The sequence below is a fragment of the Ascaphus truei genome, chromosome 19 (genome assembly GCF_040206685.1).
Source record: "Ascaphus truei isolate aAscTru1 chromosome 19, aAscTru1.hap1, whole genome shotgun sequence".
In the NCBI taxonomy this organism is placed as follows: Eukaryota; Metazoa; Chordata; class Amphibia; order Anura; family Ascaphidae; genus Ascaphus; species Ascaphus truei.
This window is the reverse complement of record NC_134501.1, coordinates 7,706,625-7,733,476: the sequence shown is the minus strand read 5'-3', so window position 1 is coordinate 7,733,476 and position 26,852 is coordinate 7,706,625. Positions and strand designations below refer to the sequence as shown.

Here is a 26,852-nt window from a genome sequence, read left to right as displayed (position 1 = left end):
TTATTTGTATTGTAATATAATGTTTAATATTTCTTCTTTGTACAATGTGAAGTTGTAACAGATGTATGTTAAATCTTGTTATATGATGTCATTCTCTCAAAAAAACAATAAAAAAAATTGAAACAGAAAAACAGACATACTCACAACAGTTATCTATAGGTTAAAGCCTTAGATGTGTAGCATAAGGCTAAGGTCCCAGTGCCTCCGCTGCACGTGCGCCCACGAGGCCGGCGGTGCGTGCAGCCGTTTTCCCGGTCTGCACTGAGCTGCAGGAAAGACCGGGGGGGGGGGGGGGGGGGGGGCGTGGCAGGGGAGTGACGGGGCGGGGCCATGACGTCACCCGGCAGGTTCGCCCTCATTGGCTGAACCGCCGGGGGGCGTGGCCTAGCGCTCCGTCGCGAGTCCTGGTCCAGGAGAAACTCTCGCCACAGCGCTGCAGCACCCCTCGCAGCGGGCCTGTGGCCATTGAGGGGAGGGCTCTCGTCCCTGCAGCGTCCGCCACAGCGGGCGCTGCAGTAGCATGCGGGGACAAACCCTTAAAAAGGGAATGCCTTTTTATTCACAAGCCAACCTAACAATAGTCCCTTTGTAACATAGGGATAAGTAATTGATAGCTTTTCTACTCAGACAATTAGCGCATTAACTGGGAGAGTTGACTGCGCAGTGTAAAGAAAAACTACATCTCACACTCCTTTTAAATGTCAGAACTATGCCACTTTCAATGTCCTCTCACCATCCATTGCAAAGTGTTCATCTACTTAATAAAGTATGCAGTATGGTGCATCAAGTGACACCAACCGCAAATCTAAGAAGCTAAATATATTTGGATTACATAAACTAGTCCTCACTACAAAGCTCAAATAACCACCCGACTGTGCTTCTCTGTTTACTGTAACTGGCAAACAGAACTGTGCAGGTGTCTACACTGATTTCTAGTTTCAGTATTACTTATATTCCTGTCCTTCTCTCTGAGCCACTCGTTTTCCAAAACGTTCCTGAAAGACCGCAGAAGGCGTTAGTTAATTTTAGTTAATGTTGGTTTAAGCACAATTGGTTTAACATCGGATCTGTTTGTAGGCTGTTACTTTGTAGACAACTTAAAAGTTTGATTTGCGCCACAATGCGTTACCATGTTAAACAGAAAACATCGGAGACTGCCATGGCTTAAATTAGACTTTTTCTACCCTTCCCCACTAACACCAACTATTCTGCATCGGGTATTTAAGACAGACGATCCCTTTAGGATGCTATGCAACAAATGTGTAACCCGTTTAACCTAGGGGTTGGCAACTCCAGTCCGCAAGTGCCACCAACAGGCCAGGTTTTTCAGGATATTCCTGCTTCCGCACAGGTGGCTCAGTCATAATGAGCCACCCATTGAGGGCTGGAGTTATCCCTTTACTGCTGGAGGGGTTGCTTGTCATGCTCTCTATATCCATTAAACAAATGTTTGTGCTCATAATGGGAACAGCCTTGCCAAGTAAAGGTTAAGTGGTGTTTTGGGAGAAGCCACACACGGTTATATCAGAGGCACTAAGGGAATTCAAGAACCTCTCCCTTGGCAACTCCCTGATCTAAACATGCGACCACAACATACAACATACATGTGAACACATGAAAACAGACATGTATGGCCATGCAGACTGCTAAGACACCAAGACACACGTAATGACCCATTCAAGTGAAGGGGCCGGAAGCCGACTTATGACTTAGCCCTGTTTAGTTGACATGGACTCCAATGTTTTCTGTGTTAAAGACGCCTAATGAAGGAGAAACCTCATTAGTGAAGGTCACTTCAAAGCAAAGTTGTAATTTTTAATTAAAAAAACCTTTAAAAAATAGCCCCCCCTGTTCAAAATGAGAAATACAGGAATAAAACTTTAGAAAGACACTGTGCTATTATTAAATCATTTTGACTGTTAGACAATCAGGAATCTATTAGGGTGTTAAATCTGCTGCATTACAAACGGAGTTTTATTTACCCACCGTACTTTTTTAATGTCTGATTATCCCCACGTACCAGCTTCATGTTGCAGAACCAGCAACCCACCTCGCACTGATGAGACCCAAAAGGTCAAAACAACTGTCTGTGAGCAGGGTTACTGGCTCTGCACTTCTTTAACTCAGGCTGTGCTGGAAAGCTGTGTAATGCGGCAGGCATACGCTTGTAGGGGTCCCATGTTAACATGGATAAGAAGTACAAAGTGTGTGCTCATTTGCATGTCATTACCCAGAATCCCTGGCTGCAGCGGAAGCACAGTATGCTAAGAGATAATGGGGAAAGGCAGGGCCGCACTCCTGTCTGAGACGTGCGAATGCCCCACAAGTGGGATTTGTATTTCCTGTACGGGGGAGGGGTTTTGTCACTTTTTCCACCCACCATAACTTTCTTTAATGTCTGTGTAAACTGATAGAAGGAATACACTCTCCCAGTGCTTAGCTGCTACTTATTAGTAAATGGATTCCTGGAAAAATGAAGTGTATCATCAGCAATTGTTTTTGTTACGTTGTGAGGGTGGAAGTGTACAGGCGACCACTATCGCTCTTAAAATGCAGCGCGATCAGTTTCATGGCTGGAGATGGGAACTTTCCCCATGATCCGACACCGCTGCTTTCAAATGTGTTCTGAAGCCAAGGTTCCTACCCCCGGAATGCTGGAGCGGATCAGAGAACAGTATCGGTAACGTTCGGGCTCCTGTAATGGGCTCTGCCTCTTGGAGTGGTCCCGAGGTTTAACCTGCTTGTTGTCTGTGTTCCTGCTCCTCAGCCTTCTTTTTGAAGTCGGACATCTGTAGCGCCGGCTTAAATGAGGAATGGACGGTGCGGTTCATCAGTGGCTGCAGAGGACGGAAATTGTCCACCATGTACTTTTCTTCCTCTCCTACGGCAGTGAAGAGCAGACTGCGGAACACGGCCAGCTGCAAGGAAGCGAGAGTAGCATTAAATGGCCGTAACCCCCTGCAGATGAAGCCGGCTTATTTTTCCTCTTTTCTCACGTTTTTCAGAAATTCTTGGGACACTTTATCATGGCAGGGATGCAATATTTGACTAGGCTATGAAGGAAGCCTTTCTGTCTTGTTTTAGTTGCTCACACCTTAAGGTTTATGCCGCGGCAGAAAAAGAATCGAGACGTTCTTACTTGAACCCCCTTGCGTGCCCATGACGTACTCACCGCATCGTGGGGTCTTGCCCACCAGAGGGCCCCATAAACCTAGTGATGGGACGGCCAACTCCAGTCCTCAAGGGTCACCAACAGGTCAGGTTTTCAAGATATCCCTGCTTCCGCACAGGTGGCTCAATGAGTGGAGCCACCTGTGCTGAAGCAGGCATATCCTGAAAACCGGACCTGTTGGGGGGGGGTTCATGGGGACTGGAGTTGAGCACCCCTGGCTCAGCTGATCTTCCAATAATCCTGTGTGTAAGTACAGATGCTGCATGCTTGCTATGTAACTTGCTGCATGCTTGCTATGTAACTTGCTGCATGCTTGCTATGTAACTTGCTGCATGCTTGCTATGTAACTTGCTGCATGCTTGCTATGTAACTGTAGAGAATATGTGCACTTTAAGAAAGTATACTGTGGGGGATTAGAAGAGCACACACTCCACTACAATGGTGGAGATCATTTTATCTAAACAGTTACAAATATAGTTTTATATCCGCTATGTGTGTTATCCTATATTGAGATCAGTGATTATTGCGTTTTTTGCTAATTATTTTATGTACTCTTAGAAAGTAGTCCAATTATTTCCTGGCATGCTGCACTTAACAATACATGTAATTAAATAATGTCATTAATGTGCTACATTTTGATAAATTCCCACAGTACGTTTTCATGGAGGTAATAATTTAACGCTTGTAATTCCTCCTAAACGGCAATCTCTGATACAGACAACTGCAGCATACTTTTTATTTCACATGATGCAGTTGTAGTATTGGTCCTGGAGAAATGCAGAATTGTTCTAGGCTGCGATACTTTTTAGGGGATTAACATTAGGGTTTTTTATAGCTCAAATCATAATGTACAGAACTTTTAAACCCCTTTTCTTCAAGTGTACTGCCAGAGAGACGGATCCCCACCCACATTTACTCTCAAAATTGATTCAAGAAATAGTTCCTACCCCAAACCATCCCCCCTTGTTTTGTTCCCAAATGTGGGAAGAAGGGTGTGGCCAGAGATAAACCACATACATTACAGCTCCGGGACCCCTGGTTTCCGAGTTACACACCGGGAACGCTAGCACTGGCGCTTCCTGGTTATTCAAATCCCCTTCGTCACACGGGCCAACTGAAACCAGCTTCCTATCGGTCAACATCTCGCGGGAGATTGAAACGGACATTTGTTTTCCCCTTGAGGGGAAGGTAGGTATGTGTGTGTGTGTGTATATAATTATTTACTTATTTTTTTAAAATAATAATAATAATAATAATAATAATAATAATAATAATAATAATAATATATATATATATATATATATATATATATATATTTGCTTTGAAGCTCTCTAGTAATTATGAAATAGTTATCTATTTTTCATTTACACCGATCGTGGAGGGTATAACCATTACTGGTCCCAAGTGCAGATTAATACATTAATGTACCAATACAACATGGTCACATTTCTGGGGGTAAGAGGGTCTCTCGTAATTCTCGTTTTGAAAGTAGTAATAATTTCTAGAGCAAATCACCTGATTATGATCAACTTCGATAGGTTTCTTCTTAATAATCCAGGTCACAGACTCGGTGAGCGGTGGAGTAGTCAGGGACCCTGAGTATGTCCAGTAATCACTGCAGGATGGCAGAAGGCTGGACGGGTCAAAGTAATTACATTCCGTAAGAGCATCCTAAAAATACACAATGGATTTTAAAGTTCATACGTCTGCACCAATTGCTAGAAATCCGTTTATTACATAAAAATGTATGAATGAGAACTTATAAGATTTAGAATTCATATGTAGCCAAAAAAGATGAGTTGCAGAACAGATGCTGAAGGTTGGCTTAGCCATCATATTTCAAGGCCTAGTCTGAAGTGGCTACAGTTCTTTGTTAGGAACCCACGAGGAGAAAAGGTGGCGGAATTAGTGATCAATAAATACAGTACACTTGTACTCTGATCAGCTCCCTCCCTCTCCATGACTCTTTCTGCAAGTATAGTAACATCAGCAGCATGTGAGAGACAAGGGGTTCTTTGTCTTATCACCACCTGAGCACGTTATCATTGATTGAACTTTCATCTGCAAGTAACGCAATAAGAATAAACCATAACGTTGTCTGCGGAACAACAATCTTCTGACGTATTGGAATCTTTATGAACAAGGAATAAGTTAAACTTTTTTAACACTAATCAAGTTATAATGCAGAAATATTAACATGCTGAATGCAAGATATGCCATCTTTCCAAGCGGCACTGCTCCTGGTTACAAATATAGGCTTGTGATAACAAACGACACAAAGTAACACATCCATTCATTGCCATGTAGAGACTTAACAATTTATGTAATAGGACAAGCTTTCGAGAGTTCTCTCTTCCTCAGGCCGGCTGTACTGTACTGTACTGTATTGCCGACATGAGGAAGAGAGGAGAACTCTCGAAAACTTGTCCTATGACATAAATTGTTAGTCCAAAAAAAAAAGGTATCACCTAATACTGAAGAACTCATTTATTCTGCAAATGGACTAACACGGCTATTTCAGATGGATAGATATAGAGATAGATATAGAGATAGATATAGAGATAGATATAGAGATAGATATAGAGATAGAGATAGCACACACACACACACACACGTAGAAAAAACATCCCTAGTAAACAACAGAATAAAATAGAAGGATTTATGAACATGAAGTCTATCTCCCGCTGCACAGAGACAGTAAAAATCTGTTTTTTGAAGTGCTCACAGCTGATAAAAACTGACAGCTTCTCAAAAAAACGCTCTGTTACAATCTAAATTCAAAGCGGATGGAAGCAGTGCAGCGCCCTCTTGTGGTATGTTTAAAACTCTGCCGTGGGTAATTGCAATGAGAAATGTCTCCTTTTGCTTGCGGAACTGATAGCAGATGATGTTTGTGCATTAACGCACGCCCTGAAAACCAACACATTTAAAAACTGAGCTCCAAGCGCAGCAAAAGCAATAGTTCAAACCACTGCTCCCTTGGTGGCCAGAAGGAATTTCTCCGATGTGAAGATGTACTATTTTACATCAAACTATCGGGCTGATTGAGCCACCTGCGCTGAAGCTGGGATATCCTGAAAACCTGACCTGTTGGGAGGGCTTGACAACTGGATTAGAGCCCCCCCACGGCTAACAAACAGTCAATGCTACTACTTACAGACTCTGTAATTGTGCCTTAGCAGTGATTATTTCAATACCGATATCAATAGCCACAGGGCTCCCTCCCTCCCGTGTCTATATATTCATATCGATAGCCGGTTTACCAACACTACTGGTATTGCATTTCTATCAATCACAATATGCTGCATATTAGTGTCCCTCAGCGCAAAAAGTTCAAATGATTAATTCCCCAAACAGTAAATACACACTACAGTACATTTGCTAGCCATAGCCTCCTGTATTTTAATTGTAAATATATTTCATATATTTTCACCAGTATTACCATTAATTGTGGCGGTTACAGTGAGCATCTATTTTAATGCTGAATTAAAACGCACACTATTACCAGCCCAGGTGTGCTCCACAAATGTACTTCTTTTTGGGAATTTGTGACTAAGTGTCGGGAGATTTGTCTTGTTCCTAAGAAAAGACCAAGAGCCCGGAGAGCAAAGTAATCATTTATCGAGCTAGAAAGACTGGGTTTGGCGTGCCGGCTAACGGGGTCCTGCCCCACATCGGCATTGAAACTTTGTATCCTGGCTGCACGGCATTTCGGGGTGCAATGCGGGGTACAGGGACACATGGTTGCAAAAGATGTTAAAGTATGATAGGGAGATTGGCTGTGCATAATTTTAACCCTTCGAGTGCCGGAGGGTTACGGTCCTGTGACCCCGGGCTCCGATGGGGGCCCAGTGACCACTGTTACGGATGACAAAAACAGAAGGGGGAGGAGTCACCCCCCCCCTTCCGTCCGCCATGACTTCAGATCGCGTCCTGCTCTCCATCGGAGCGCAGGACGCGATCTCCCATCTCTGCACCGAAAGCAACAGACTTTTTTTTGGGGGGGGGGGACTTAGCTACTACGACACTGGGCACCTAGGGTGCCAGTCCCCATGACGCAGTACACTCAGGACACTCAAAGGGTTAAGATCATGTGCCAATGACTCTGCCGAACCCACCACCAAATAGGATGCTAATACCAGCAATCGCGCAACATTTTTACCGCGGACGCTATTTTTGCGATTACACAAACTCAAAATCGAGCACCAAGACACCCGTGACATGGAAAGCCATGTGCATCATCGTTTATAGATCACGTCAGTTCAGCAACAGGTGTTTGCAATGTAGTTTTATCTGTGATTACCAGTTACTAGAACTCTACATTACAGGATTTCAAATATAAAAAAAGTTTACCTTGTATCTCACAGATGGCAATATGTCTACCACCTTCTGCAGCTGCTGATGGTGTTTTCCCAACTGTACAGTGAACAAAATGTCGCATTAAAACGGATAATAAATCAAGTGAAAGGCAATTACCGTATTTCACATTAATGTTGCATCATACAAAAAGGTTTAAAGGTATACCTGGTTCCCAGAGCAATTACATATTTGTCAAAATTCAACACGGCTACAACTTTTACCTTTAAAAATACTCCTATAACTGCCAGACCATTGTCCTCCATAATAGCTTCCTCAAAGCTTTTATATTTGCAGGAGTTCCAATGCACCAGGTGGAGCTGAAACATAAGACACGAAAAGGAGCATTGACGCTTATTTAAAATCCCTGCTGCAGTACAAAGAAGCAGAAATAGCCACTGCAGTTACTACACCTAAAACATTAGGCTGGTTTCTTCATGGAGATTTACTATGCCTGTATTATTCTGTTTGACGTAAAATGTGTTACCAGGAAGTAATACATTGAGAGTTACCTCTCGTTTTCAAGTACTTCCTGGGCACAGAGTTATGATGGCACATGGTTGCAGACAGAGATAATATATGATTATGGGCTTATGTAATAGTTACAGACCAGATAAAATTGTGTTAGAAGAGATAGGCTAAATGATGGCGCAATGTTAAAATAAATTATTATAGAAAAATAACGGTGAAAAAGACAGCGCCATATTAAATAAGTACCAAGCGATCAGAGGGTGCCTTACATCAGAGGGCTCAACTCCAGTCCCCAAGCAGCCAACAGGTCAGGTTTTCAGGATATCCCTTTCAGCACAGGTGGCTCAATCAGTCCCTGCTTCAGTGCAGGTGGCTCAACCTTCAATAGCCACCTGTGCTGAAGCTGGGATATCCTGAAAACCTGACCTGTTTGGGGGGGGGGGGGGAGCTTGAGGACTGGAGTTGAGCACTGCCTTACATCTTGGCACACATGGCCGGGTCTTACTCATCAGGTCAGGTAATTGTGATAACGGGTACACCTTGTAAGCTGCTTTCCATTATCGTTTCTGATGCATCAAAAGTTACAATGTTCTACTTGCACTGCAGTTTGTCCAACATTCAGGTGTCTAACATTAACCTCCAATACAGAGATTTGAGCCACCAGTATTTCCATCATGGACTTAAAGAAATATAGATTAAAGGGATCAGCAAATAAAAATAGCCCGTGTGAGCACAGTCACATGTCTCAGACAGGTCTGCAACCCTGCCCTGCCCCATTATTTCTTAGCGTATAGTGCTTCCACTGCAGCCAGGGATTCTGGGTAATTACATGCAAAAGAGCACTCTGCGTCACTTTCCTATAATCTTCTCTATAATCTAATGCCTGCCGCATTACACCGCGTTTCAGCACAGCCTGGGTTAAAGAAGTGCAGAGCCAGTAACCCTACTCACAGACAGGAGTTTCGACTTTTTGGGGCTCATCAGTGTAAGGCTGGTTATAGTGGGTTATAAAAAATGAAATAAAAAAAAAAAGTGTCAAAAACCCTCCACGGTACAGATTAAAGCTGCAGACCAAGCAATATCATACGTTTTTTTTTTAATAAATCAGTTCTGTACTATGAGAAAATACTTGTAGCATTTTTTTTTTAAACCACTGAAATACATTTTTAATGTATTATAATGCAACAAGCATTTTTGTTTCTATCGCAACCATTTACAAAGTCACATCCCCTTCCTCTTCTGAAACAGGTTCTGGCACACCCCTTTTTGAGCCCTGCCCTCTCTCTAGCAGTGCACCGATTGTATCTAGTAACTGCCTGGTCACATGATCTTCCCCACAGAACTTTGCATCTTTGGTCCTCTTCTGCTGCACTGACAGCCATTTAGTGAACCCCCGAGCCGAATCTTCGTTGATTGAACGGCAACTTAGCTAATTACTTATTATTGTGTGGATTCTATTGATGCGCATATTAAAGGACGAAAAAAAATGTGGAAAAAAAAAAACTAGGGAAAAAAACGGCAGCTTGAACTGCCCCTTTAAAAGGAAAAAATACAAGAGGAATATTATGAGAAGCTTTAAACTACCAATATAAATGCTAAATTGTCCTCCGTATGTTTTCAATAGTGTAAAGATATAGACAATAAAACTAACAGAAATCTTTTCAGACGATGCCATTTTGGCATCAAGCAGACCTCGTGTGGCTTTAATTACATTTACACAAAACCATACAGTAAATGATTTTGTGTGTTACTGACCTCTGCGGGAAACACTTTCTTATCCACCGTGTGTTCTGAGCCCCAGTCATTGTTCACTCCCCAGTGAAAATGGAACTGCTTCAATCTGAACTGGTTTGTCAAGGGTCCCCCAGTCACCACTGCATGCATTGGGTACAAATAGGTATACAAATAAGTCAGCGGTTAAAATGGTGAATGGTGCACAGAGAATGACAAATGATTGTGAAGTTTCTGGCGATCCTATAAATCTGCATTGAAATATGTGCTGTTGGCAGGATAATTATCTGCAAAACAAGAACTTTCCCCCGTGCATCATTTTGCTGAAAGAAGGATACAAATCCTGGTTCTAAAGTACCAAAGTCAACTTGTTAGGAGCATAAAACGTATTCTGACGACCAAACAATTAAGAATGGCAGGCAAAGGGAAGGAGAAGGAGAGGGGGGGGGGGGGGGCGGGAAGGAGAAGGAGAGGGGGGGGGGGGGGCGGGAAGGAGAAGGAGAGGGGGGGGGGGGCAGGAAGGAGAAGGAGGGGGGGGGGGGGCGGGGAGGAGAATAGCAGTTACATAATGAAATCAGTACAAGAGAAGACTGTGGGTATACGGTTTGAGGTTTGGGAAAATTCTTATAAGGCCTCGTTTATAGTTGTGGCGTCAGTGCGTGTGTGAAACCTGCACTGCAGGCATCGGGAGGCGTGGCCCTGACATCACGTGATTGGTTCAGCCAATGAGGGCGAACCACTCACGTGACGCGGCCGTCGCGCAGCAAGAACAATTTGAAAAGTCTTTAAAAAAAATTGCGCGCACTGTGTCCTCGCTCAATGGAAAACGTTCATTTGTTTTGGCGGCACACACCACCACTATAATCCCGGCCTAACACTGCACGTTTACTTAACCTGGGGGACGCCAATAGCAGCTGCACAGGTTTAAATGCTCCGATGAAGCAGGCCAATAGGAAGCCGCAAGGAATGACATCACGGCTTCCTATTGGCCCGCGTGACGCGGGAGCTTTAAAGCCGTCATTTAGATTGCTCAACACGAGCTGCTATCGGCACCCCCTACGGAGGCAACATTCTCGGGAAGCAGGGTCCCCGGAGCTGTGAATGAATGCAGTTCAGCTCTGGGGGGCCCTGCTTCAATCCTATAGATCTTAAAAAAAACAAAAATGTTTTTCCTTACTAGAAATATTTATACTGAAATATTCTGTGTACTTGAATTAACAAATATATACATATATTTATATTACTTTTCTGTTTTTCTTCAAGGCAAATAAATCTTCAAATCTCCAATTACGTAACATCACAGCCATTAGCCCTGTTCTAATTGGAACTGCACCTTCAATATACCTCCGGTACTGTGTAGTGAGGCTAATTATTTACATACCACGGACCCCTTAAAAGATGCAATGCCACAGTCAGACATTTGAGTTTCTTAGGAGCCTCTGAATGGGGAAGCGTTTGTCAGACAAGTGTTTTCTTCCCCCTTATCCCCCCCCCCCCTGTCCTTATCAGAGCCAATAAAGATAAGGGGAGGTGGGGAGAGGGGGCTGTACCAGCACAATGACATCCCACACAAGCGAGCAGCCAGAGGAAATCACACCCCTCCCAAGTCTAACTTTATCAAATACTTGTAGGTGTCAGATTTGGGTAACGAGATGTTAATTACTCAGATGAGACACATTAATCATGTAATTGGAATTAGTTCACTTTGCTCCTAGGAGGGATTGTCCCTTAGGCTGAGGACCTGCTGTGGACGCCGCGCTGGGGCCACCAGCCCCTTACCTCCTGCCTGTCTGTCCCCGCTGCCTCCTTCCGGCGAGGCTCACTACGCACTGTGACGCGTCAGCCGTCAAGGGGATGCAAGAGAATTGCGATCCCAAGCGGTGACGCGTCACGTGATGCGCTGGTGAGCCTTTCAGCGCCGGGAGCTGGAGTGTCACAGCTTCCCCCACCTCCAAAAGGTAGGGGGGGGAAAGTGTGTGTGTATGTGTGTGTGTGGGGTGTGGGGGGGAGTGTGTGTGTGTGTGTGGGGGGGGGTGTGTGTGTGGGGGGGAGTGTGTGGAGGGGGGGGGAGTGTGTGGAGGGGGGGGGAGTGTGTGGAGGGGGGGGGAGTGTGTGGAGGGGGGGGGAGTGTGTGGAGGGGGGGGGAGTGTGTGGGGGGGGGGAGTGTGTGGGGGGGGGAGTGTGTGGGGGGGAGGGGTGTGTGTGTGGGGGGGTGTGTGTGTGGGGGGGAGTGTGTGTGGGGGGGGTGTGTATGGGGGGGGGATGTATGGGGGGGTGTGTGGTGTGTGGTGTGTGTGTGGGATGTTGGGGGACGGATGGACGGACCAGGGGAGGGGCGGATGGGGGGGAGGGGCGGATGGGGGGGAGGGGCGGATGGGGGGGAGGGGCGGATGGGGGGGAGGGGACTGGAGGGACGGACCGACCGACGGGGGGGGACAGCACGGAGAGCGAGCAGTAGAGGGCATGTGTGGGGGTTCGCTGCACCCCAGGAGACCCCCACTGCAACCCTCCGCTCAAACCACACTGCAACCCTCCGCTCAAAACACACCGCCCCCCCCCCCCCTGCTCCCACTCCCTACAGACCACAGGTAGCGGTCAATTGCCTCTCAACGCGCCGCCTGCATGCAGTGCGGGCGCGCTGCCTTAAACTAGTGGAGGTGCAGAACAACGCACGGAAGCAAATCCTGCAGTGAAATAAAGACACACTGTGTATTGGAGCAGCAGCACTGACGGTATCTTGTGCCTGATCAAGAATAAGTACCGTAGCGTGAACGGAAGCCCTACTGGACGATGGAATGCTTTCAGCGGATTACTTAGTGCTTGTAATAACCGCTTCATTATTTGCGGCACAAGCAGATAAGTTATCAGCAACACTTCTGTCACTTAAAGTACACGCATGTAGCATACAGCTGAGGCGGTGCGCTGCAGTGTTACATAACGGAACATTGTCATTTGTCCACGTGAAGCAAATATTGGCAAACCAAGTCACAAGCTTAATCTGTAGAACAGGCGTGGCCAACTCCAGTCCTCAAGGGCCACCAACAGGCCAGGCATTACGGATATCCCTGCTTCAGCACAAGTGGTTCAATCAGTGCTGTGCCACCTGTGCTGAAGCAAGGAGATCACCTAATACCTGGCCTGTTGGTGGCACTAAGGACTGGAGTTGGCTGCCCTGTTGTAGAGCTTCTTGTAAACCCATTCACTGCCGGGTGGAACTTTGATGCACTCTATTTAGTACTACTTATTGCAATCCAGGGCAGCAGCCACCCAGAAGTGACAGAGTTAAATCATAAGCCAGTAACCACTCCTCCAATGAGAAGGTAAAGCCTGTACAAACATGTGACATTTCCCATACATTTTTACAGGCCCTGAATCACGTTACTGGAGGCTAAACCTTAGCACACCATAACTCCCATTCAATTGCATGAGAGTTAAGCCGTGCTAAACCTTGGCACCCCGTTAGTGAATCGGGGCCATAGGGTGCGGTAACAGAACAGTAGAAGGCTGATCACGTATTTGTGTGTATGTTCTAACTCACAGATGGGCAACTCCAGTCCTCAAGGGTCACCAACAACAGGTCAGGTTATCATGATATCCCTGCTTCAGCACAGGTGGCTCAGTCAACTGAGCCACTGATTGAGCCACCTGTGCTGAAGCAGGGATATCCTGCCAACCTGACCTGTTGGTGGCTCTTGAGGACTGGAGTTGCCCACTCCTGTATCTAACTGCACTTCTAAACACGCTGTAACTAGAGCTCAGGTGTTTCTGCAAGCCCAAATGGTGTCCTGCACGTCCTGTAGTTACAGTTTGTCTTGGCTGAATCTCCAGCTAGTCTCAGGCCATTCAGGCTGCTAAGGAATCTATTTCGCCTCCAGTAAAAGGAGTCACAACATGTGTTCAGCCGCACACTGCAAAAATATGAAATGGGGGCAACCGCAGAAACCTTGCCTTGCGTTTCCATTCCAAGATACCAGCATGAAACGCCCAAGTTCCAGTTTTGACGTCCATATGCATATTCCTCAATTCACTAAAGGAGGGAGCCGCTCCAGAAAAGGTAAGGCTCTCACACATTTCCCCCCCAAAAAAATTGCTGCTCTAGGCTATATTCTACTCAGCCTTATGGGAAATCCACCACTGTCAGTAACACCATATTGTAAAAGGTAAGGTCTCTTCTACTATTTTCTAATGCAGGGGTGCGCAAACAGGGGGGCGCATGATTTTTCAGGGTGCGGGGGGGGGGGGGGGGCATGGTGGTTGCAGAGGTCCCGCGCTCTTCCCAAAGGCATTTAATTTAAATGCCGGGGGACGGCACAAGGCCTCTGCAACTCAACGAGATTCTGAGGCTTTGAGTGAGGTATCACCATGGCAATATCACGTCACACAACCCGCGACATTATTTGACGCCAATCGCCATTGACACCGCGGGGTCATGTGACATTTGACGCCGGCAAAAAAAGGTAATGGGGATGCGAGCACTGGGGGGAGCAGCCACGGGGACGCAGCTCCAAAAGTTGGTGCACCCCTGTTCTAATGGTAACTCACAATACTTCTGTGGGAATACTCTCTAAAAGGAAATGTACATAACTGTTAGTTTTATTATAGCTACCTTCACGTTTCTTCACCTTACCTGATTTGTCAGTGCAGTCATCAAACTCCACGATGAAGGAGTATCCATTGTTCCAGATGTGCAGACACGTGTTCGGGTCATACTGGGTGGTGACGGGTGCCAATTGGGGGTCAAAAACACTGTCACGTACGCGAATGTCAATGGGAGATTGGCGTGTCCCCCCGGGAATATCCAGTGGGCCTTTCCACATGGGGTGTACTGCAGAGAAAACGAAAGTGGGTAACAAAAAGGACAAAAAAGGAAAAGGCAATTTTTTTTTAGACACTGATAAATAATATTTACACAGCAGAAAACATTCATTTTCCTGTAAACCACATGAAACTTGCTCCCAAAATTCTTGTAGCCTCCTCTCATTGGACTTCCAGGTGCAAAGGTTGGGCAACAGTTGTATTTCTTGGTATTTAAGAGAATGTTGTTGAATGTAAAAAACAAGCGATCGAACTGTCAAACGCTCCAGTTACCAAAATGCTACAGAAAACGTTACTCTTAGCTATCGGGTGCAAAAACCTCCAGCCTAAATCACTTCGCAACACAAGTTCCTACTGTAGTGAAACAAAATGTACGACTTAAGAAGTTATGCAACTATCAGGAAGACTAGCGGCTGTTTTCATGTTCAAGGTTTCAAGGATACAGGTAGGAAATCGTGTCCAACTACTGGGTCATTATTTTTATTGGCCTAAAAACACTGTTGACGTGTTTTTGACAGCCAGGGATGTAGGTGAAAGGGCTCGGCGTACGTTAACTCACATATGTTTATCTAGTTCAGCTCTGAAGTAAAGCGCATAGCTTGTGGATCTGCTAAATACCAAAGGTAAACCTCCTTAGCAATCACACATTCTGCAAACTGGGCTCTGGGGCAGGTACTTTATTTTCACTTTACATTGTGACCCCTCAGGATCGCTCCTTAGTTGCAACACAACACTTGCATTGTTTTCCCATGAACATGTTCTTTGTTACACCTTATATTTCCACCCTTCCTTGAAAGTAGCTACCTACCTTCAATTAGGGCTGAGTGAGTAAAGACACTGACTATGTAAACAATGACACTGGGTGTGAAGTAGGGGAACCTGGTTCAAATCCCAGTGTCAACTCTTGGGTAAATTCCTTAATTTCCCTGTGCCTCAGGCTCACCTGGGCAGGGACTGTAAAACTCCTAGGTGCTGTGCACTACACACTGAAGTGTAATTGTGAAGCGCTGAGTCCCATTGGGAGAAAGTTATTATTATTTATTAATGACTTTGCTGTAAATTGCATGCAACGGGGCTCAGCTAACCCATTGCTTACTGCGGGAAATCATTTTTTGCAACGTAGATTTGCCCCCCTCACTTGCCCCCTTGTATGCAGTCAAGCAAGAACATGGGTTATTTATTTCACCCACTGTAAGACCCACAAGATCCTGTTTGCAGCATGCATTAAATGCAGCGCACTTTCATGCCTGGGGCAAGATGAGGGTATTATGGATGTGCGCCCCCTCTCTCACAGCTCCTGCAGCCCCAGCCCTCACTCACAGCCCCAGCCCTCACTCACTGCCCCAGCCCTCACTCACTGCCCCAGCCCTCACAGCCCCAGCCCTCACTCACAGTCCACATTCCTGAGCTTGTAGGAGCAGGCGCCTATATTGCAGCGCCGGGCGGGCACCAGGCTGAGCTGCCGCAGGCTGGGGGATCTGCCCGGCCACCTGGTCCCCAGCACGGGCAGCAGCAGCAACCGTCTGCACCCGTGAGTCACCATGGCAAACTCGCCCGCCACCTCCCAGGCACTTGCAACCGTCTTCGCGCCCGCAGGACCAACGCCTGACCGAAACAACAACAGCCGCCGCCGCGAGCTCCCCTAAGCCACGCCCCCGCCGGAGCTACGCCCTCCACCGCTGTCAGCCTCAAACAACCCAGCAACTATCAAGTCACTTAACCAAGGAATGTCTTAGCCAATCACCTGCGCTCAGGTGCGGAAGTGGATGGACTCGAGGCTTGGAACTCAAACAGTTCCGGGTGTGTATAGACTGCTGCCATGAAGCCACAACGTCAGCCAATCAGCGGCTGCCTTTCTACACCCCCCCCCCCCCTGATACAACTATTTATTATGGGATAAAGAAGTCTTTATCCTTGTATTGCAGCAGCAGCAGCGCAGACAAATAATGTGCTGCAACTTTAAAACCTATGCGCTATGTTGGGGTTAATAATGATATGTATTTGCAGCATCCAAATTAGATTGTAAGCTCTTCAGGGCAGGGGCTCCTTTTCCTGAAGCGCTTCTTCCCATTATGGGTTATTTGTTATTTATATTATGCCCCGTGTATTACTGCTGTGACGCGCTATGTACATTAATGGTGCTATATAAATAAAGATATAGTTACAATATATAAATGTATTCTTTAAACTGTATAACCCATAAATGGTAGTTGAACACCATTGATCCTAATCACCAGTAGGCTTTTAATGATCGTAGTAATAATAATTGTTTCTTAGGCTGCGCTTATAGTGCCGGTGACAACAAATGGAGTGACGGCGTGGTCGGGATCGCTGGAAGTCAAGTCAATTTGATTTTTCCAGCGACCACAGCCTGACGCGACGTCACCGGCACTATAAGCGCGGCCTTATGTAGTACTCACAATGGATGCAGCACTCTAAATTGAATGTCCCTGCCCTGAAGGATTGCATTCTCAGTTTGGTGCCTGGGGTATCAGAGGGAGATAAAGGGACTTTGGCACGGTCACAAATATAAGTGACACTGGGATTCAACCCACATTCACGCACTCCAAAGGCAATGTTCATACCACAAAGAGTCTCCATATTCATTTCAGCAGTAAAGTGGAGATAATGCGACATACTGTGTAAAAGGAGCAATCCAAGCAAAATCCTACATACTGAATGTTTTTTTTTAAAATAAATGAATTCTGTGGTATTAGATACTAATTCCTTCCTTTAAAAAAAAAATTCAACTCTTAATTCCATTTGAATGAGTTTTAATACACCGAGTATCCTTTGATTTCTATAGCAGGTTGTAGCCCACTTCTCAAGCAGTGCAAGATCTTTGTAGCACTTTTCTGGTTGTGATAATTTGTTGCCACAATTTCCAGCAGTTTGAGCTGCAAACTGTAACAATAGATATTACAGCAAGGCCCCGCTTCTCGGCACCCCGCTATTCGGCGATCCGCTGATACTGCGGCATCGAGAAGGGGGCCATGTCTGCCCAGAGGTCGCGCATGCGCAGAACGGGCTGTTGCCGCCGGCATGCATGCGCAGAACATAGGTCGCGCATGCGCACAACTGAAAATCGTCGGTTCTGATTTCCGGCGATTTTCACTATACGACGGGCCCTTAGAACGGAACCCGCCGTATGCCCAGGGCCCTGCTGTACCTTAATAAGAATACATTGCTGCTGAGTTACACTGAAACTGAAAGGCAGCCGTTTAGTGAACCCTGGGAAGGATTTTGCTGATCGATCATGGGAGAGCAAATCGATCAGCAGATTAGGTCAATCGTTTTCATTAAAGGTAATCCAAGGTGGCATATATTAAAAGAAAAAAAAGTTTTTAAGCTTCTTCTATATTCTTCTTTTTTTTTAAAACTTAATATAAACTAAGTTACTTATTTTTCATGGGTTGGGTGGGGGTACAGGATACAGACAATATCTTTCTCCATTTTCATCTGCTTCATAATATTGCAAAGTTACATTTTGTCTGTTCCCCATTCCCCCCCCCCTCCTCCTCCCCACCTCTCCCCCCCTTCGCCACTCCTCTTCTCCCCCTTCTCTTCTCCCCCTTCTCTTCTCCCCCCTCCCCCTCTCCTCCCCCCACCCTCTCCCTTTCCATCCGGAACACGGTGTACAGCCCTACTATTTGCTCCAATCCGTTGAAAAAATTATGTCTATAAAAAAAACACACACCCATTAAAATAGAACCTTTTTAAAATTAATTAGTTCTGTGCAGAACCCCCGCCCCCCCCCCCCCCCCCCCCCAAATAAATGAATCCTGTGTTGCACAGTAATGCGCGGGGGTTAAGTAAAATGTTCAGGTGCAAAACGGAACAGTCATATGACCAGTGCTCCTCACGTGTGTATGAGAGATATATATATATATATATATATATATATTATAGTATACATACATACAGGCATACCCCGCATTAACGTACGCAATGGGACCGGAGCATGTATGTAAAGCGAAAATGTACTTAAAGTGAAGCACTGCCTTTTTTTCCACTTATCGATGCATGTACTGTACTGCAATTGTCCTGTACGTGCATAACTGATGTAAATAACGCATGTGTAACAGGCTCTATAGTCTTCCCGCTTGCGCACAGCTTCGGTACAGGTAGGGAGCCGGTATTGCTGTTCAGGACGTGACAGGCGCATGCACGAACTGCCATTTGCCTATTGGGAAATATGTCCTCACTCGCGAGTGTACTTAAAGTGAGTGTCCTTAAACCGGGGTATGCCTGTAATAAATAAATAAATAAATAAATTATATATATATATATATACAGTGGTTGACAAATCACCAAAAAATCTACTCGCCACACAAAAAAATCTACTCACCACCTAGTACCAAACGTGTGCTGCTTGGGCCAATATTTACTCGCCCGGGGGATAAATCCACTCGCCCGGGGCGAGCAAATGTATAGGTTTGTCAAACACTATATATATATATAAGCAATACGATACCGTTTGGAAACGAAATCAGCAGGCAGCACTCCAGAATTGAACAAACAAGTGTATTGAAAAAATAAACACAAAACCAACGTTTCGGTCCACGAATGGGACCTTTGTCAAGGTTTATTACTGCGGTGTGCTGTCTTTTGTCATCAGGATCCCCCTGGTTACCACGTCTATATGCTTCATATGGGACAAGCATCTGCCTTCTAACAAACGTGAGTGCATCATAGAAAAAGAAGAAAAAGCACTGCGTAATAATAGTCACTGGTGTGTGTGCAGATTCTATAATGAAGAATAAGCAATACGATACCGTTTGGACCGAAACGTTGGTTTTGTGTTTATTTTTTCAATACACTTGTTTGTTCAATTCTGGAGTGCTGCCTGCTGATTTCGTTTCCAAACGGTATCGTATTGCTTATTCTTCATTATAGGATCTGCACCCACACCAGTGACTATTATTACGGAGTGCTTTTTGTTCTTCTTTTTCTATATATATATATATATATATATATATATATATATATATATATATATATATATATATATGTGTGTAGAGGTTTCAGTACCGTGTTAGCCGAGCTTCAATAATCAAAAAATAAATAGATGATACCGTTCTGTGGCTAATGAAATGCTTTTATTTGTGCGAGCTTTCGAGATACACTGATCTCTTCTTCCGGCGATGTTACAATGAATGAAGCAAGCAAAAGGTATACTAAACAACAGTGTCTATATATATATATACGAGTTCTCAGGTCGGCAATACGAGGAAGATAGAACTCTCGAAAAACTTGTCCTATGACATAAATTGTTAGTCCAAATAAAAAAGGTATCATCTAATACTGAAGAACTCATTTATTCTGCACTATCACAACTGGACTAACATGGCTATTTCCGCTGTATGTATGTATGTATGTATGTATGTATATACATACACACACACACATACATACATAAATACATATATATACACACACATACACATACACACTTCTTCACAGTAAAACTTGAACTTAATCTTTGCCGGGTCCGAATTTCTGATTTAGGGGTTTATTCTATTCCAATTGGAGTATATTTGACCAAAACGCCCTGTTCGGCTGCTAGGCTGATATAGAATAAGCACCTTGGGGAGGCATGCCTGCTGCTAGATCACTTTTTCTTTTTTAACCACGTCTAAGGAAATATTTTTTTGCTTTGGTATTGAGAAGTGTGGGGAGTATTTCAGGTCAGCATCTGTCAACAAATAGCTTTAGTCTCTGAAAAGGAAGATTTAAAGAGTGCCAAATGTGTAGTTGTACATCATACTGTATATATTACTGTAAACCTCTAGTCTTACATAATACTATACATGCTTAACAGTACAAACATCTAGTCATTCACAATATTATATACACACACACACACACACACACACACACACACACACACACACACACACACACACACACACACACGTGGACATCCACAATACTGTATATGATTATTACATGATAACTTTTAGCAGAAAGCTCCCAAAAATTAATTGGTGCTTTAAAATGAGAAACAAAAAAAAAGGAGCGCAGAAATTAAGAGGGCATTTAGAGAGTTTATGTAAGCATACGGTGCAGTTTTATAGCATGAAAACAAGTTATATGGCACTGTAATCTGCTTTAATCCGATCACAAACTTGAGTGAACTTTCCTCTGGTTTTTCTTTCTCAGAAACTATGCAAAATCACCATGTCTGGTGTACAAAACACTGCTGCAGTTTGTCTTCCTGGTGTTTTGAGGCTATTGGCATAGTGTTTTATATTCCTTATTTGTATGTATATATTTCTTTATTTATAATGAGGTGCGGCTCAGTGAGTAAAGACTGACTGGCACTGAGTTTGAAGCAGGGAATCTGGTTTAATTCCCGGTGTTGGCTCCTTGTGACCTTGGGCAAGTCACTTTATCTCCCTGTGCCTCAGGCACCAAAATTATAGATTGTTAGCTCCATGGGACCTGTCTCTGTAAAGAGCTACATAAAACTAGACGCACTATACAAGAATAAAGAATTATAATTCTATAGCGCAATTAATGTACATAGTACTTCACAGCAGTAATACACGACATAATAATATAAATAACAAAAAATACACATAATGGGAATAAGTGCTTCAGCCATAACAGTAACATTAGGAAAAGGAGTCCCTGCCCTGAAAAGCTGACAATCTAAGTGGTAAGTAGAAAGAACATACAGAGACAGTAGGAAGGTAAGTGCGCAGTTCAGCCCCAGAGACCCCCTACTTTAATCCTGTAATACATTTTTGTTTTAATTGCACAGTGCTGAATGTTCTATTCCTGGCAAAGGACACTCCTGCTGAAAGACATGATAACCCCATCTCTGTCAGAGGGGCCTGGAACGCATTGCAGAGCACACCAGTATTTAACTATATAATATGTCAAGCTAGACGCAGCAGTTTTTCTCTTTTGTTCTCTATATGAGGTCACAATCTCTCTTTTTGACACAATATATATATAATGTGGTGGATTTGAGTTCTGAGCTTACAGGGGCTGTGTGCGTGTGTTCATTTCAGTTGGTAAAACATGCAGGTTAGTGACCCCCTCCTGCCTGTCACTCATCCCACCTATTTAATTGCAGTTCTTACTAAGTACCTGTCTATTAAAGACGGCTCTCCCCCCATTAGAGAGGTTATGAGAGCTTTTTCGGGTGCAGTAGTGTTAGGACCCACAGATGGGCCACTCTGTGACGTGGCCGCAGGCTTAAAATACTTTGGCCACGAAATTGAACTAAATGACCCTTACTTATGAGAAGATAAACAGATAAGTATTGAACTATATAATATGTAGCTGGAGATGTAGCACTTGGCCTCTTTGTGTTTTGTTCCACACTAGGGGTTCCCGGGCCTTGGTTAGTTGTGGGCCACTTTAATATTAACATTACTAAGTAGAACCACCACAATTATTTCATTATGTTCAATATGTCCTATGTGTAATGTATGCGTGATGCTGGGTCTGGGTCAAAAAGGCAAACCGTCTCAGATCTTCAGCAATGACCTGCTAGCCAGTCTCTTGGCTGTGCTGCCTTCGGCGTGTAATATAGCGCGCGACCACTGATGGCCTGCAACCCGCAGATCTAACACCCCGCTGCCCTAAACATGACTGACAACCTGCAAAACCTATTATAATTAGTATACAGGGCTGCCATTGTACTGTACACCACGGGGCTCCACTCCAGTCCTCACGCCCCACCCCCAAAATGTCAGGTTTTCAAGATATCCCTGCTTCAGCACAGGTGGCTCAGAGGCTCAGTCATGAGCCTCTGATTGCACCACCTTTGCTGAAACCGGGACAGATTGTGCCCCTGGTGCTAAAGCTGGGATATCCTGACAAACTGACCTTTGGTGGGGAGAGGGGCCTGGAGTTGACACAATACAACAGAACACATAGTTCTTGACCTGAATAAAAGTGTCGCCCATGATTAGAATTGCAGTTGCAAAGGGTCACGAACCTGATTCTCCGACTTAAAACCATAGTACAGTATTCTATCCTCGTGACTCTCCTACCTGCACAGTGTGTGGATCCCTAGCGGACTCTGCACTGCAAACATTTACTGGAAGAGTCATCCTGAATGAATATTTCATGGCTACGGAAATCTCCCAATTATTTGGGGAGCGTTAGTCAGCCTGTGCATATAGGGGTAATGAGTGAGGCCGCAGGACATGGAAGGGAGCTTGGCGCAAGATTAAAAGCATTATCTTGCACGCTGACCAGTCATTTGCAAACCCAGTAAATTGTCATGTGAGGGTCTCTGTCTGACGTAATTGTAGTTAACCGTTTTGCTGCCAGAGAGGCATGGCAGCACATTGCCTGTATACAGAACCGACCTACAATGCAATGTTCTGCAGGCCCCTCTGGCAGTGAAGAGGTTATTCACCAAAATGTTCTTTGTCACAACATACCCTCTTGGGAGGTTGGATACGTACTTGCGACCGCTGGTGGGGATATAGGGGGACGCTCCTGAAATGTTAATGAGCTTTGGAATTATTTCAAGATTAGTTAGAACTTGTAGCTCTCAACTGCAAAATGCAGATCGAAAATCTCTCTAGAGCAGGGGTTCTCAACTCCCCCCCAACAGATCAGGATATCCCAGCTTCAGCACAGGTGGCTCAATCAGTCGCTGCTTCAGCACAGATGGCTCAGTCTACGACTGAGCCACCTGTTCTGAAGCTGGGATATTCTTAAAACCTGACCTGGGGGGCGGATCTTGAGGACTGGAGGTGAGCCCCCTGCTCTATAGGAGGATTCATGGTTAAGGTGTTGGCCGTAAATAATGAGGTACAATTATAGGGGCGCACACCTCAATAATGATAAATGAAACGTATAAAAAAAATAACCTTTATTGTGTCATTTTAAAATAAAGACAGAAACAACAAATTGCTAGTTCCTTATCGGAGGTCCGATATGAATCGCCGGCACCCAGGTGAAACGATCGGTTATAGACACCAGAGGAGAAATACAGTCGTACCATCATGCTATTTTCTATACCCGCCACATTATAACCGCATACTGAGAGGTGGCATAGTTACAAGTATCACTCAGTCCCGGGGTTGTTACATTTTACTAACAGGGACTATGTGAGATGTTATACCTATAAGCAAATTCATCTGATAGCAGCCAGTGGCTTTTGATTTGTTTTACCTGCGTGTCGGATATTTATAGGGTTTTTTTGTGTGTCAGTACTGCTATTTATTTTGTACCTCCAATAAGGAACTAGCAATTTGTTGTATCTGTCTTTATTCTAAAATGCCACAATAAAGGTTATTTTTTTTTATACAGCATTTTGTTTATCATTATTGAGGTGTGTGCCCCTATAAGGATTTCTCCCCTTCGTGCTGGCACAATTTTTTGGTTATACAGTACCCATCCTAGGCAGCACCCTCCATACCTTTTACTATTTGCTTGAGCAAAGTTGTCCCCTACTTCGATACTTTGTGGGTACAATTGCCACAAGGCACCGACACTTATGCCATCGTGCACTAATCCCTTTATCTCTGTATTCCTATATACCCACATGTAATAGGGTGATATTATTAACATGGTAGCTTTCTCTTCTTCACTTCTGCTATACATAGAAGAGCAGCATAAATGTGCTACCAAGGTTCCCCACTAGAGGTGGTTGCATGGATGCCTCCTAGTATAATTATGAAGTGTATGGGAATTAATAAAACTCATACAAAAAGCACTTGTAAAAGTATCCCATTTGTTCACCCAACATAGGATTCGCTCCCTGCCCTTATTCCCCAGTATATACACTAACCCCAACCCCCTGCTTGTTATGTACTTTCGAAAAGTTTATTTTTGCATAAGGTAATTCTTGAACAAAGGGAACAAAATGTGTTATTGCAGAAAAAGGAAATGTTTCCCAGCTCATAAAGTAAAGGAAAACATCTGACAGCGGAAGAGGTGGTATTTTTAAGCAAAAGGCAAAACGGTGAGTGAGTCATGGAATTCAGACATGAGTCACAGTGTGTATAACATTCTATTTAACATGAAAACAACGTTCCTATTTATCCTCTACAGTCCGTTCACACATCTTATACAGTCATCGTATAAATTCAGGGATGAGAAAAGAATATTGTAGGAGTTATTTACCAATGTTAAGGTACTATTTAATGATGAAGCGGAAAGCTGTGCGAAACGCGCAGCGGTCACGGCATACCACAGCTGATCCTGCTCGGCGTCCGACGTAGCCTTCTGAGGCACATCAGTACGTATCATGCCGGGAATCGCCATTGTAACTGCACTGACTACAGAGAATCTGTCCCAGCGCGCGGGACATGAAGTTGCACAGACTGTCAAGTCGGGTAGACGAACAGTGAATCTTACTTTTTACTATCTTTTTTTTTAATACAACTTTTATACTTGCCTCCGGCGCGCTCTGTGTCTTTCTTGTCTTCGGAGACTGACTTCGGGGGAACCCCGAGGAGCTGGGAGGGCTCCCACGCATTGGCTGCAAGGAGTTCAAGTCGCTTTTATTCTGTTATCAACTTGGAAGCACGAATGCGGTTTTGGTTGTTTTGCCCAAAAATTGATAAAGTTGTCATTATTCACATAAAGATAATAATAACTTTATTTCATATAGCACTTTTCTCCCAGTGGGACCCGAAGCGCGTCACAGTTACAGTATAGTCTGCAGCACATATGAATTTTTGACAGTCCCTGCCCCGCAAAGCTTACAATCTATGATTTTGGTGCTGGAGGCACTGGGAGTTAAAGTGACTTTCCCATGGCCACAAGGAGCCGAAACCAGGAATTTAACCAGGCTCCCTGACTCAAACTCAGCTGCTCCTTCTCCCTGTAGTAACAGCTGATCTGCTTGAATTTAGTGCCCCCAGGAAAAGCAAAACAAAGAAGTAAAATGATTACCTTAAGGGTGCTCAAATCCTTCTAAAGAAGCTAATTACTGATAAGATTGTTGAAATAATTTTTTATCTGCTATATGTGATTGCCCCTTTTAGACGGTGATTATTTTTAACCCCTTGGTGCTACATGGACTAGCAACACATTGCAGACCAATGGAATTGAAGGGGTTATAGAAAACCCAGCTACTCTGCAAATTTCAGCGTCTTCATTTCGTTTCAATTAACCTCCGCAGCCGAAATAGTCACAACTTCGCGTACCGTACGGTGTAGATATAATATAATAAAAATGTCACAGTCTGATGCGCATTAAAAAAAAATGGATAAATGGGGATTGAAACTAATGTTGTATTACTCAACCTCTGAGAATGAGACCCTAGACGCCGAAACGGACAAAATTGGGGTTTTATTGCAGAATACACCCTGAGAGAATACAGGTTAGGAAAACCCACTGGTAAATTGCTAAACAGTATCTTCATCTCCATTTAATGAGAGCCCTCTGCATGCATGGCTGTGCATCTGTCTTTAAAGGGGCTGCCAATTCTAAGTTGAATATAATAAGTAGGCACAAAATTCTACCATAAGCATATCTATCCAGACAATACCCAGTACTCTCAGCCAGGGGTGGTAAACTCCAGTCCTCAAGCCTCCTCCCCAACAGGTCAGGTTTTCAGGATATCCCTGCTTCAGCACAGGTGGCTCAATCAGTGGCTGAGTCAAAGACTGAGACACTGATTGAGCCACCTGTGCTGAAGCTGGGATATCCTGGAAACCTGACTTGTTGGGGGGGGGGGGGTCTTTAGGACTGAAGTTAAGCCCCCCTGCTCCACACTATTGCTTTTGTTACTACTGTTTATAGCCTTGTAGGGCATACAGGAGGCATGATTGGTGGTTGAAATTTGATAGTACAAAGAGACACAGAGTACCACTGCTTTTGTATTTATTTGTATCAACTATTTTCACAAAACTCCTTCCCTTTCTGTTGTTAAAATATATCTTTTTTTAATCATCTAACGAGCTTTTGTTACCATGGAGTTTTTTTTTAAGGGTTGTGCTTTCCTGCAATGAAGCACAGTACCACTACTCTTGTTCATAGATCTAATCACTGGAGATATAATGAATAGGGGGAATAAAGTGCTACTCACATGTTGCTTTCTTATTCTGGAGAGAACAGGCAGCCAGGTTACAGTGTCTGACTTGGAGCCTCTGCTTATTGAGGATACTTCTTCCCAGCTGCCTGCTGAAGAGCAGAAGAGACATCACCTTCATTACTTTAGACAGTCAGCAGTCTAATCAATATGTGGAGACAGCCTCTGCTGCTATGAGATATGGGTACTGCAGAGTCCTTTCTGCAAGCTACCTGCAGCCTGACACCTGGGAAGGATGCAGGTGCCTGCAATGCTGAGGCTCTGCAGGGCTAAGGGCTTCTCTCTTGCATAGAC

The 26,852-nt window shown here is 44.5% G+C and overlaps 1 protein-coding gene across 2 annotated transcripts; it reads right to left on the bottom strand.

Moving 5' to 3' along the window:
- Positions 1–26,852, bottom strand: CA5A (carbonic anhydrase 5A). 2 transcript variants are annotated; one of them, XM_075576427.1, is made up of 7 exons: positions 26,556–26,852; positions 14,358–14,555; positions 9,755–9,873; positions 7,753–7,848; positions 7,526–7,588; positions 4,688–4,843; positions 1–2,918 (listed from the first exon to the last, which is right to left on the bottom strand). In XM_075576427.1, the coding sequence occupies exons 1-7, from the start codon at positions 26,677–26,679 to the stop codon at positions 2,733–2,735; spliced, it is 942 nt and encodes a 313-aa protein (XP_075432542.1). In that variant the 5' UTR covers positions 26,680–26,852; the 3' UTR covers positions 1–2,732. The 2 variants fall into 2 exon arrangements, with proteins under 2 accessions (XP_075432542.1, XP_075432541.1); XM_075576426.1 differs by lacking the exon at positions 26,556–26,852 and adding an exon at positions 15,938–16,207.

Coding starts and splice junctions, on each gene's coding strand:
- CA5A (XM_075576426.1), bottom strand. CDS start 16,088: ATGGTGACTCACGGGTGCAGACGGTTGCTGCTGCTGCCCGTGCTGGGG. Junction 9,874..14,357: donor TGACTGCACTGACAAATCAG/GTAAGGTGAAGA, acceptor CAATGCATGCAG/TGGTGACTGGGGGACCCTTG. Junction 2,919..4,687: donor TCGAAGTTGATCATAATCAG/GTGATTTGCTCT, acceptor GCTTCCTTGCAG/CTGGCCGTGTTCCGCAGTCT.